Source organism: Oncorhynchus kisutch, linkage group LG15 (assembly GCF_002021735.2).
Source record: "Oncorhynchus kisutch isolate 150728-3 linkage group LG15, Okis_V2, whole genome shotgun sequence".
In the NCBI taxonomy this organism is placed as follows: domain Eukaryota; kingdom Metazoa; phylum Chordata; class Actinopteri; order Salmoniformes; family Salmonidae; genus Oncorhynchus; species Oncorhynchus kisutch.
In genome coordinates this window covers 46,387,206-46,400,257 of record NC_034188.2, presented here as the reverse complement: position 1 = coordinate 46,400,257, position 13,052 = coordinate 46,387,206, and the positions used below count along the sequence as shown (strand labels likewise).

Below are 13,052 nucleotides of genomic sequence, written 5' to 3'. Positions count from 1 at the left end.
AACAAGCCAAGCGTCAATACAGGATTAAGATTGAATCCTACTACACCGGCTCTGACGCTTGTCGGATCTGGCAGGGCTTGAAAACTTTTACGGGCGACAAAGGGAATCCCAGACGTGAGCTGCCCAGTGACTCAAGCCTACAAGACGAGCTAAATGCCTTTTATGCTCGCTTCGAGGCAAGCAACACTGAAGCATGCACAAGAGCACCAGCTGTTCTCGATTACTGTGTGATAACGCTCTCAGTAGCCGATGTGAGCAAGACCTTTTAACAGGTCAACGTTCAGAAAGCCGCGTGGCCAGAGATTACCAGGACGTGTACGCACAGCATGCACGGACCAACTGTCAAGTGTCTTCACTGAGATTTTCAACCTTTCCCATGTAATACCTACATGTTTCAAGCAGACCACCATAGTCCCTGTGCCCAAGAACAGAGGTAACCTGCCTAAATTATTACAGCCTCTTAGCACTCACGTCTGTAGCCATGAAGTGCTTTGAAAGGCTGGTCATGGCTCACATGAACAGCATCCTCCCAGATACCCTAGACTCACTGCAATTCTGCATTTGCCCATTACACTCTCACCAAGGTGGCATAGCAGTTCAGACGTCTTTTGTCCTCGTCTTGTCGTGTCCTGTATATATATATATATCAACTTATCTTCAAAACACTCTCCTGCAACCCGCCTCACCAATTTATATTTATAAAAAAGTATTATTTACCTCAAATCTGTAATCCTCCAAGAAGCTAGCCAGAAACTCCAAGAAGCTAGCCTGAAACTAGTCAGAAGCTAGCCAGAAGCTAGCCTGAAACTAGCCAGAAGCTAGCCAGAAACTCCAAGAAGCTAGCCTGAAACTAGCCAGAAGCTAATCAGAAGCTAGTTAGCTTCTTTACTGGCAAATCGTTAGTATTCAGCTAACCACGGTTTGTGGTCATCAGCTATCCTTTAGCTCGAATCTATCGCCAGTTCTGTACGGCGCAGCGCGGCTCGGAACGGAACATACCGGACCAATTTTTCTCTCCATGTCCCTGGATTTCGACTGCTCTCTGGACATTCATACCCGGATCTCACAGCTAGCTAGCTGCTATCCGTGTGACTATCGGCCTTCGTCGATTCCGGAGCAAACATCAATTATTCTGGAGCTAGCCAGCTCCGTCAATCACTCCTGGGCTGCAGTCACCTATCCGGACCCGTTTTGCTGCCTACGCGGAGCCCCACCGGGCCTTCACGGCTGGACTGCCGACGTTGTCTACCCGAAGGAGTTGTCCGGCTGGCTCCTCCGTCGCGACGTTGCCTGAACGCCCATCTGCGGCCTGCTAACCGTTAGCTGTCTTACCGGCTGCTATCTGAATAGACAATCGGACAATTTATTTATTTTTACTATTATTATGTTTTCTTCTTGGGCCTCTATGGCTATATCTATTGTTTTTATTTTTGTTGTTGTTGTGTGATTTGGATTGGTCCCCTCTACCACACGGAACCACACTGATCTACTGACGGAACGCAAGAGGTGGCTAACAGCAGACCTCCATCCTATGCTGGCTTGCTGCCGATGGCCTGGCTAGCTGTCTAGATCACCGTGATCCCCGGCTAACCTCTCCGCTCACTGGACCCTTTTGATCGCTTGACTAAGCATGCCTCTCCTTAATGTCAATATGTCTTGTCCATTGCTGTTCTGGTTAGTGTTTATTGGCTTATTTCACTGTAGAGCCTCTAGTCCTGCTCACTATACCTTATCCAACCTATTAGTTCCACCACCCACACATGCAATGACATCTCCTGGTTTCAATGATGTTTCTAGAGACAATATCTCTCCATCACTCAATACCTAGGTTTACCTCCACTGTATTCACATCCTACCATACCTTTGTCTGTACATTATACCTTGATGCTATTTTATCGCCCCCAGAAACCTCCTTTTACTCTATGTTCTAGACCAATTCTCATAGCTTTTAGCCGTACCCTTATTCTACTCCTCCTATGTTCCTCTGGCGATGTAGAGGTGAATCCAGGCCCTGCAGTGCCTAGCTCCACTCCTATTCCCCAGGCGCTCTCTTTTGACGACTTCTGTAACCGTAATAGCCTTGGTTTCATGCATGTTAACATTAGAAGCCTCCTCCCTAAGTTTGTTCTATTCACTGCTTTAGCACACTCTGCCAACCCGGATGTTCTAGCTGTGTCTGAATCCTGGCTTAGGAAGACCACCAAAAATTCAGACATTTTAATTCCAAACTACAACATTTTCAGACAAGATAGAACTGCCAAAGGGGGCGGTGTTGCAATCTACTGCAAAGATAGCCTGCAGAGTTCTGCCCTACTATCCAGGTCTGTACCCAAACAATTTGAACTTCTACTTTTAAAAATCCACCTCTCTAAAAACAAGTCTCTCACCGTTGCCGCCTGCTATAGACCACCCTCTGCCCCCAGCTGTGCTCTGGACACCATATGTGAACTGATTGCCCCCCATCTATCTTCAGAGCTCGTGCTGCTAGGCGACCTAAACTGGAACATGCTTAACACCCCAGCCATCCTAAAATCGAAACTTGATGCCCTCAATCTCACACAAATTATCAATGAACCTACCAGGTACCTCCCCAAAGCCTTAAACACGGGCACCCTCATAGATATCATCCTAACCAACTTGCCCTCTAAATACACCTCTGCTGTCTTCAACCAAGATCTCAGCGATCACTGCCTCATTGCCTGCATCCGTAATGGGTCAGCGGTCAAACGACCTCCACTCATCACTGTAAAACGCTCCCTGAAACACTTCTGCGAGCAGGCCTTTCTAATCGACCTGGCCGGGGTATCCTGGAAGGATATTGATCTCATCCCGTCAGTAGAGGATGCCTGGATATTTTTTTTAAAATGCCTTCCTAACCATCTTAAATAAACATGCCCCATTCAAGAAATTTAGAACCAGGAACAGATATAGCCCTTGGTTCTCCCCAGACCTGACTGCCCTTAACCAACACAAAAACATCCTATGGCGTTCTGCATTAGCATCGAACAGCCCCCGTGATATGCAGCTGTTCAGGGAAGCTAGAAACCATTATACACAGGCAGTTAGAAAAGCCAAGGCTAGCTTTTTCAAGCAGAAATTTGCTTCCTGCAACACAAACTCAAAAAAGTTCTGGGACACTGTAAAGTCCATGGAGAATAAGAACACCTCCTCCCAGCTGCCCACTGCACTGAAGATAGGAAACACTGTCACCACTGATAAATCCACCATAATTGAGAATTTCAATAAGCATTTTTCTACGGCTGGCCATGCTTTCCACCTGGCTACTCCTACCCCGGACAACTGCACTGCACCCCCAACAGCAACTCGCCCAAGCCTTCCCCATTTCTCCTTCTCCCAAATCCATTCAGCTGATGTTCTGAAAGAGCTGCAAAATCTGGACCCCTACAAATCAGCCGGGCTAGACAATCTGGACCCTTTCTTTCTAAAATTATCTGCAGAAATTGTTGCCACCCCTATTACTAGCCTGTTCAACCTCTCTTTCGTGTTGTCTGAGATTCCCAAAGATTGGAAAGCAGCTGCGGTCATCCCCCTCTTCAAAGGGGGGGATACTCTTGACCCAAACTGCTACAGACCTATATCTATCCTACTGTGCCTTTCTAAGGTCTTCGAAAGCCAAGTCAACAAACAGATTACCGACCATTTCGAATCTCACCATACCTTCTCTGCTATGCAATCTGGTTTCAGAGCTGGTCATGGGTGCACCTCTGCCACGCTCAAGGTCCTAAACGATATCTTAACCACCATCGATAAGAAACATTACTGTGCAGCCGTATTCATTGATCTGGCCAAGGCTTTCGACTCTGTCAATCACCACATCCTCATCGGCAGACTCGACAGCCTTGGTTTCTCAAATGATTGCCTCGCCTGGTTCACCAACTACTTCTCTGATAGAGTTCAGTGTGTCAAATCAGAGGGTCTGCTGTCCGGACCTCTGGCAGTCTCTATGGGGGTGCCACAGGGTTAAATTCTTGGACCGACTCTCATCTCTGTATACATCAATGAGGTCGCTCTTGCTGCTGGTGAGTCTCTGATCCACCTCTACGCAGACGACACCATTCTGTATACTTCCGGCCCTTCTTTGGACACTGTGTTAACAACCCTCCAGGCAAGCTTCAATGCCATACAACTCTCCTTCCGTGGCCTCCAATTGCTCTTAAATACAAGTAAAACTAAATGCATGCTCTTCAACCGATCGCTACCTGCACCTACCCGCCTGTCCAACATCACTACTCTGGACGGCTCTGACTTAGAATACGTGGACAACTACAAATACTTAGGTGTCTGGTTAGACTGTAAACTCTCCTTCCAGACCCATATCAAACATCTCCAATCCAAAGTTAAATCTAGAATTGGCTTCCTATTTCGCAACAAAGCATCCTTCACTCATGCTGCCAAACATACCCTTGTAAAACTGACCATCCTACCAATCCTCGACTTTGGCGATGTCATTTACAAAATAGCCTCCAATACCCTACTCAACAAATTGGATGCAGTCTATCACAGTGCAATCCGTTGTGTCACCAAAGCCCCATATACTACCCACCATTGCGACCTGTACGCTCTCGTTGGCTGGCCCTCGCTTCATACTCGTCGCCAAACCCACTGGCTCCATGTCATCTACAAGACCCTGCTAGCCAAAGTCCCCCCTTATCTCAGCTCGCTGGTCACCATAGCATCTCCCACCTGTGGCACACGCTCCGGCAGGTATATCTCTCTAGTCACCCCCAGAACCAATTCTTTCTTTGGCCACCTCTCCTTCCAGTTCTCTGCTGCCAATGACTGGAACGAACTACAAAAATCTCTGAAACTGGAAACACTTATCTCCCTCCCTAGCTTTAAGCACCAACTGTCAGAGCAGCTCACAGATTACTGCACCTGTACATAGCCCACCTATAATTTAGCCCAAACAACTACCTCTTTCCCAACTGTATTTATTTTTATTTTTATTTATTTATTTTGCTCCTTTGCACCCCATTATTTTTATTTCTATTTTGCACATTCTTCCATTGCAAAACTACCATTCCAGTGTTTTACTTGCTATATTGTATTTACTTTGCCACCATGGCCTTTTTGCCTTTACCTCCCTTCCCACCTCATTTGCTCACATTGTATATAGACTTGTTTATACTGTATTATTGACTGTATGTCTGTTTTACTCCATGTGTAACTATGTGTCGTTGTATGTGTCGAACTGCTTTGCTTTATCTTGGCCAGGTCGCAATTGTAAATGAGAACTTGTTCTCAACTTGCCTACCTGGTTAAATAAAGGTAAAATAAAAATAAAAAAATATTTAAAAAATTGGCATACCGCCCCAACAGAACCACAGATTACGCAATCTAAATTGCACTCCACACTTCCCTTTCTCACCTTGACAAAAGGAACACCTATGTGAGAATGCTGTTCATTGACTACAGCTCAGCGTTCAACACCATAGTGCCCACGAAGCAAAGGACCCTGTAACTGGATCCTGGACTGACTGACTGGCCACACCCCGGGTGTTAAGGGTAATATTAAGCACGTCTGCCACGCTGATCCTCAGGTGTGTGTACTTAGTCCCCTCCTGTACTCCCTGTTTGCCCATGACTGTGTGGCCAAATCCTATAGAACATTTGTGGGCAGATCTGAAAAAGCGAGCAACGAGGCCTACAAATCTGACTTAGTTACACCAGCTCTGTCAGTAGGAATGAGCCAAAATCCAAAATTGAGTGTATGTACACTTTTGACTCACTGGGAATGTGAATAAATAAATAAAAGCTGAAATAAATCATTCTCTCAACTGACATTTAATAATCAAATAATGTGGTGATCCTAACTGAAATAAGATAGGGAATTTTCACTTGGATTAAATGTCGGGAATTGTGAGAAACTAGGTTTAAATGTATTTGGTTAAGTGACTGTAAACTTCCGACTTCAACTGTATATAATAGGTGGTGTCAGAGGAAATCCCAAAACATTCGTCAGACTCCACTCACCCAAGTCAGACTGTTTTCTCTGCTACCTCACGGCAAGCGGTGCCGGAGCGCCAAGTCTAGGACCAAAAGGCTCCTTAAAAGCTTCTACCCCCAAGCCATAAGACTGCTGAACAATTAATCAAATGAACACCGGATTACGTTGACCCCCCCCCATTTGTTTTGTACACCGCCTACTCTCTTATCTATGCAGAATCACTTCACCCCTACCTACATGTACAAATTACCTCTAACCTGTACCCCCGCACACTGACTCGGTACCGGTACCCCCTGTATATAGCCTCGTTGTTGTGTTTGTTTATATATATATATATATACACTGCTCAAAAAAATAAAGGGAACACTTAAACAACAACATGTAACTCCAAGTGAAATCAAACTGTCCACTGAGGAAGCAACACTGATTGACAATAAATTTCACATGCTGTTGTGCAAATGGAATAGACAACTGGTGGAAATTATAGGCATTTAGCAAGACACCCCCAATAAAGGAGTGGTTTTGCAGGTGTACTTCTCAGTTCCTATGCTTCCTGGCTGATGTTTTGGTCACTTTTGAATGCTGGCGGTGCTTTCACTCTAGTGGTAGCATGAGACTGAGTCTACAACCCACACAAGTGGCTCAGGTAGTGCAGCTCATCCAGGATGGCACATCAATGCGAGCTGTGGCAAGAAGGTTTGCTGTGTCTGTCAGCGTAGTGTCCAGAGCATGGAGGCGCTACCAGGAGACAGGCCAGTACATCAGGAGACGTGGAGGATGCCGTAGGAGGGCAACAACCCAGCAGCAGGACCGCTACCTCCGCCTTTGTGCAAGGAGGAGCAGGAGGAGCACTGCCAGAGCCCTGTAAAATGACCTCCAGCAGGCCACAAATGTGCATGTGTCTGCTCAAACGGTCAGAAACAGTCTCCATGAGAGTGGTATGAGGGCCCGATGTCCACAGGTGGGGGTTGTGCTTACAGCCCAACACCGTGCAGGACGTTTGGCATTTGCCAGAGAACACCAAGATTGGCAAATTCGCCACTGGCGCCCTGTGCTCTTCACAGATGAAAGCAGGTTCACACTGAGCACGTGACAGAGTCTGGAGACACCGTGGAGAATTTTCTGCTGCCTGCAACATCCTCCAGCATGACCGGTTTGGCGGTGGGTCAGTCATGGTGTGGGGTGGCATTTCTTTGGGGGGCCCCACAGCCCTCCATGTGCTCGCCAGAGGTAGCCTGACTGCCATTAGGTACCGAGATGAGATCCTCAGACCCCTTGTGAGACCATATGCTGGTGCGGTTGGCCTTGGGTTCCTCCTAATGCAAGACTATGCTAGACCTCATGTGGCTGGAGTGTGTCAGCAGTTCCTGCAAGAGGAAGGCATTAATGCTATGGACTGGCCCGCCCGTTCCTCAGACCTGAATCCAATTGAGCACATCTGGGACATCATGTCTAGCTCCATCCACCAACAGACTGTCCAGGAGTTGGTGGATGCTTTAGTCCAGGTCTGAGAGGAGATCCCTCAGGAGACCATCCGCCACCTCATCAGGAGCATGCCCAGGCGTTGTAGGGAGGTCATACAGGCACGTGGAGACCACACACACTACTAAGCCTCATTTCGACTTGTCTTAAGGACATTACATCAAAGTTGGATCAGCCTGTAGTGTGGATTTCCACTTTAATTTTGAGTGTGACTCCAAATCCAGACCTCCATGGGTTGATACATTTGATTTCCATTGATAATTGTTGTGTGATTTTGTTGTCAGCACATTCAACTACGTAAAGAAAAAAGTTTTTAGAATATTTCATTCAGATCTAGGATGTGTTATTTTAGTGTTCCCTTTATTTTTTTGAGCTATGTGTGTGAATTGGTTAAAAAAAATCTTTACTCTTCTTGATCTGCACTGTTGGTTAAGTGCTTGAAAGTAAGCATTTCACGGTAAGATGTTGTATTCGGCGCATGTGACCAATTTTAAGGTCGATTTGAAGAGAACCCTCATCCATGAAAGACTATCATGCATGTTGTTGATGTTAGTTGTGTGTTGCAGTTAAAGGCAAGGTGTGCTGCTTTGTTTTCAGCCAGCTGCAGCTTTGCTAGGTCTTTCTTTGCTGCACGTGACCATTACCAGACAATAATCAAGATGGGTAAAGATCAAAGCCTCAACAACTACTACAGTTGTTCTGCGTTTTGACAAAGATCATCTTTTTATATAGGATTTACCTCCCCATCTTTGTCAATATGATTTGACCATGATAACTGACCATTCAATGTTACTCCTGTTGCTTCTTCTTCAACTTCTTTAATGGTAACACCCTTTATGCACAACTCCAGTTGAGGTTAAGGTCTAAGAGAAGGCTTTGAACCAAATACAATGCTTTTGGTTTTAGATGTATTGAAGGCCAGTTTATTATTAATTACCCATTCTGACTGTAACTCCTTGCTAAGAGTCTCTGTGAGCTCACTGGCAGTAGGTGCAGAGGTGTAGAATGTGCAATCAGCATACATAGTCATTTTACAGCCCAAGGCAACTGACCTGAGGGGTACCGCACTGTCCATATGGGTATTTCTATAAGCTAGGGTATCAGTGAGCATTTCTTGTAGTGGACAAAATTCCACCAAGCCTATTAAAGGGTAAGGTGGAGCTCTCACCTTGTCACCATCCATCAATCCCTATCATATTTCCAGAAGTGTCAAAACTTTGGGCAGTAGTGGCTAGGGGGTTGTTTCTGGACAGGCCATGGGTATTATGGTAGTTCAGTTAGTCAGTCAATTTTTTAAAAATCAAATCAATCTAATTTATTTATAAAGCCCTTTTTACATCAGCAGATGTCATCAGATGTAGAAGTGCAGTGTCTAGGAAAAACTCCCTACAAAGGCAGGAATCTACGAAGACACCTACAGACCCTGGTTCGATTACGGGCTGTATCACAACCGGCCATAATAAGGAGTCCCATAGGGCGGCGCACAATTTGCCCAGCGGCGTCTGGGTTAGGGAAGGGTTTGGCCGAGGTAGGCCGTCATTGTAAATAAGAATTTGTTCTTAACTGACTTGCATGGTTAAAAATAAAGGTTAAAAAAAATAAGAGGAACCAGGCTCTGTGGGCTGGCCAGTCCTCTTCTGAGTGTGCCGGGTGGAGTACATGGCCATTAAGGCCAGATAGTTCTTCAAGATGTTCAAACGTTCATAGATGACCAGAAGGGTCAAATAAGAAATCTGTGTTTGTAGTGCGTGCAACAGATCAGCACCTCAGTAGTAAATGTCAGTTGGCTTTTATAGCCGATCATTCAGAGGTCGAGACAACAGGTGCGGTAGAGAGGGAGGGAGATATAGCTGTCAAATAGGGAGAGGGAGCTAATACCTGTCGAATAATTGCTTCCTCTGTCCTTGGAGAATCTCAATTGTATTTCCTTGATTTGTTGCATCCTCTCTCCTCGTCTCCTTCTCAAAAACCAATGGGATGAGAAGGTCAGAGGTCCCTCCCCTCTCACCTTCTTATCCAATGGATTTTAAGAAGGTGTGAAGGAAATGCAATTGAGATTGTCTCCTTGTTTCCTCCATTTCTCACCTCTCTCTCAAAGCACATTAGGGGAGAGGAGGAAACGTTCCTCCCCTTGGGCTCCAATGCACTTTCGAGGAGAGGCGTGGAGTGGAGGAAACAAGGACAGAGGAGACAAGAATGTCAAGTCTCGTTTTCAGTTTACTGATTTTCTAATTTTTTTATTTTCAGTTATTGTTGTCAATGACTTTGAAAAAAAACATTTATTATTGTATTAAATTATTATATAAACTATAAAACAAATATATAAATGCTGTTCATCTTTCCATTCTTCTGTTTAGCATAGCTATAAATGATAGAGAAGTTGACCAAAGCACAAACCGACCTGGGTTCTAGGCATGACAAAGAAACATGCAGTGTCATGCCTAGTAGCCAGTTGACATTTTGAATGACATGTAGATGTTTTGTTGCTGGTCTCATTGTGAGAGTTATGGTCTCATTGTGCCCATCTAGATTGTTATTACTGTAACTACACATGTAATAATAATTACATGTATATCAAACCATTTTGACCCTGATGTTACAAATTGTCCCCTTTTATTTCTAGAAAGACCCATATCTGATGTTAGTGTAGCTCCCATTTGAAGAATACTCTGAGTTATATTAGTAACTCTCCTACCATGTGATGTAAAATCCTATCAAGTGAGTTATGATCAATAACATAAAAGGCTTCACTGAAATCTTAACATAACACTCCAACTATCATCTAATTATCCATTTATTTTAGCCAATCATCAGGGATATGAGTCAGTGCAGTACAAGTTGAGTGCCCTTCTCTATATGCATGCTGTTTAGAAAGTTCTTTGTTTTTTCTGCTGGTAGAACAAATGGAACGGGCCAACCTCCTGCTACTGTTGCCATTGTTCTTTTTTGAATTTGATCATTGAAATAGTGATGTGGCCTATTATTCCCTGTACAATGCATAGGAAAAAGGGAACAATGTAATTTTAGATTTACCCATGTCTTGCTGCAGGGACAGTGGGATTAACATGACTGGACCATCATAGGCTACATCCCAAATTTAACCCTATTCCCTATACAGAGGGCCCTGGTCAGTGCACTATGTAGGAAATAACATTTGGGATGCAGCCCACAGTCCCCATCAAGATTACTCTGTTCGAACTGTTAAGCTTAGAAAAGCTGCGGGGGTTATGGCTCCAGTTCTGAACAAAAGACCAGTGTCGCGTAGAGGGGCAATATAGCACTTGTATATTACTTGAGAGAAGTGAAACAGAGGAGGTAAAAATGGGAGGGATGAAAAGAGAATGAGGAGCAGGGTCGAGCGTGAATAAATATAAGCGTAGAGAAAGGATTAAGTGTAAGTGCGAGCTATCATGATAGTACCCCAGGGACCCTGATTTAGAATGCTTAAGAGTGAGGCTAGAGGCCTCCCGGGTGGCGCAGTGGTTAAGGGCGCTGTACTGCAGCGCCAGCTGTGCCATCAGAGACTCTGGGTTTGCGCCCAGGCTCTGTCGTAACCGGCCGCGACCGGGAGGTCCGTGGGGCGACGCACAATTGGCCTAGCTTCGTCCGGGTTAGGGAGGGCTTGGCCGGTAGGGATATCCTTGTCTCATCGCGCACCAGCGACTCCTGTGGCGGCCCGGGCGCAGTGCGCGCTAACCAAGGTTGCCAGGTGCACGGTGTTTCCTATGACACATTGGTGCGGCTGGCTTCCGGGTTGGATGCGCGCTGTGTTAAGAAGTAGTGTGGCTTGGTTGGGTTGTGTATCGGAGGACACATGACTTTTAACCTTCGTCTCTCCCGAGCCCGTACGGGAGTTGTAGTGATGAGACAAGATAGTAGCTACTAAACCAATTGGATACCACGAAATTGGGGAGAAAAAGGGGTAAAATTCAACAACAAAAAATGATTCATCATAAATGTGCATTTTGTTATGGTGAAAATTTGCTTCTCCAACATCGACGTGAAACCCACATTGCGAGGGCCTATGTTAAAAGGTATTGCGTGTTAAAAGTGAGATGACAAACCTTTAGGTCTAGGCTACTAGGCCCACAGAGATCAAATATGAAATTAATAGGGATTCTATAGGCCTGTAATTATATAATTAAACCTAGGCTATAAAAAAAATTGTGTGCGTTTGTAACGGATGTTTTTTGTTTGACATTTTTAAGTAAGAAATCTGAGTCTCAGCATCACTCTGTTACTGTGGAATTAGCCACCACCGACCCCTGAAAATCTTACAATGGAGTTGATCGTGACAACCAACTCCACATTCCATGTGACAACCATCCCCCTGAATGGTAATTAATGTTAGTTATCACATGGCTTGACCTAGGAACTCAGAAGTAGGTTTGAATATAGCTCTCCCTTTCCTATTTTCAAATGTTCATCGAAACTCCCATAATTCAAACAATTACAAAGAAAATACTTAATTGTTTTACTTTCACCTATGGAAATGCATAAATTCCCCTCACCTAAATTTTTTGTCATGTTGACATGAATTGACCAGGTGGATGATTCAAACATTTTGACCTTAAAATTACTACACAGCACCATTTAGATTGGGACTAATTAACACTGTGACAACCAACCTCTGTCTCCCCTACATTTTGCTGTATGGATGGCCCCAACGGCAATCAAACCCACAATTCTAGCACAGATGGAACAATGAGACAGATAATTCACCGGATATGTAAATGTGAAGCATCTGGTTGGCGTTTCCACTCACTACCAAATATGGTGATGAGAGCAAACCCAGTGGCCGGCAGTGGGAGAAGATGGAGCAAGATCGATTTTTGGCTGATATTCTGCAAATGTTCTCATCGATGAAACATTTGATCTCCATTTCTGTTTCCCAAATGAAAATCTGTAACAAACAGTGGACTGCGTTTTGTAGACTTTACCCTTAGCCAAGTCTCTAAATAATTGCGTTCTTTAGGAGTGCAAGGGCGAATTGAGTTATTGCACACGTGCACTTCAGAGTAGGCGTTCCCTAACAGAAATATGCAAATAAATGTTAGAACATGCTAATGGGATCTCACTAGCTCGTGCTTGGCTCTTCCCACCTTTGTTGTTCTGCCCACTATGATTAATTTGCGCCCATTGGAAATGGTTGGTCTATCTTGGATTAGTTATTTTATTTTTTTATGATTTTGGCGTTGCAAGCGCCATGCTCTACCAATTGATCCACATGTTAGTTTTTTTGCTTTTCAGAGTATTCAGAGTAAGTTCTGCTCCCTAACCTGTGATGCTGCGGGGTACCTAGGAGATGGCCTGCGAGGGATAGGTTCCAAGTTCCTCAGGTCATCCCAGATGCTGACATCATGCTCCGAGTGTCCTACGCTGTTCATAGACGCTGACACCGTGAGTAATAGACTTATGGTAACTTATGGTATTTTGGTAGATCAGCAATTAATTCACTTCTATACTTCAGTTTTATAATTAGTAGTGTAATGCAATGCCAACATGTTTTATATTATGTATGTACTGTATGTATTGTGTATATTTTTTGCTGAAGTACGATGTTCTCATGTACAATCTTATCAAACAATAACAATGTGTCATT

General features: G+C 44.6%; 1 protein-coding gene across 6 annotated transcripts in view; it reads left to right on the top strand.

Moving 5' to 3' along the window:
• The window catches only part of LOC109906299 (protein furry homolog), a 221,761-nt gene that overhangs the window by 187,243 nt on the left and 21,466 nt on the right, over window positions 1-13,052 (top strand). For all 6 annotated transcript variants that reach the window (XM_031790359.1, XM_031790358.1, XM_031790357.1 and 3 more), the window contains one exon: window positions 12,701-12,850. In XM_031790359.1, the coding sequence (XP_031646219.1) occupies window positions 12,701-12,850 (150 nt within the window). The remainder of the gene's footprint in view (window positions 1-12,700; window positions 12,851-13,052) is intronic.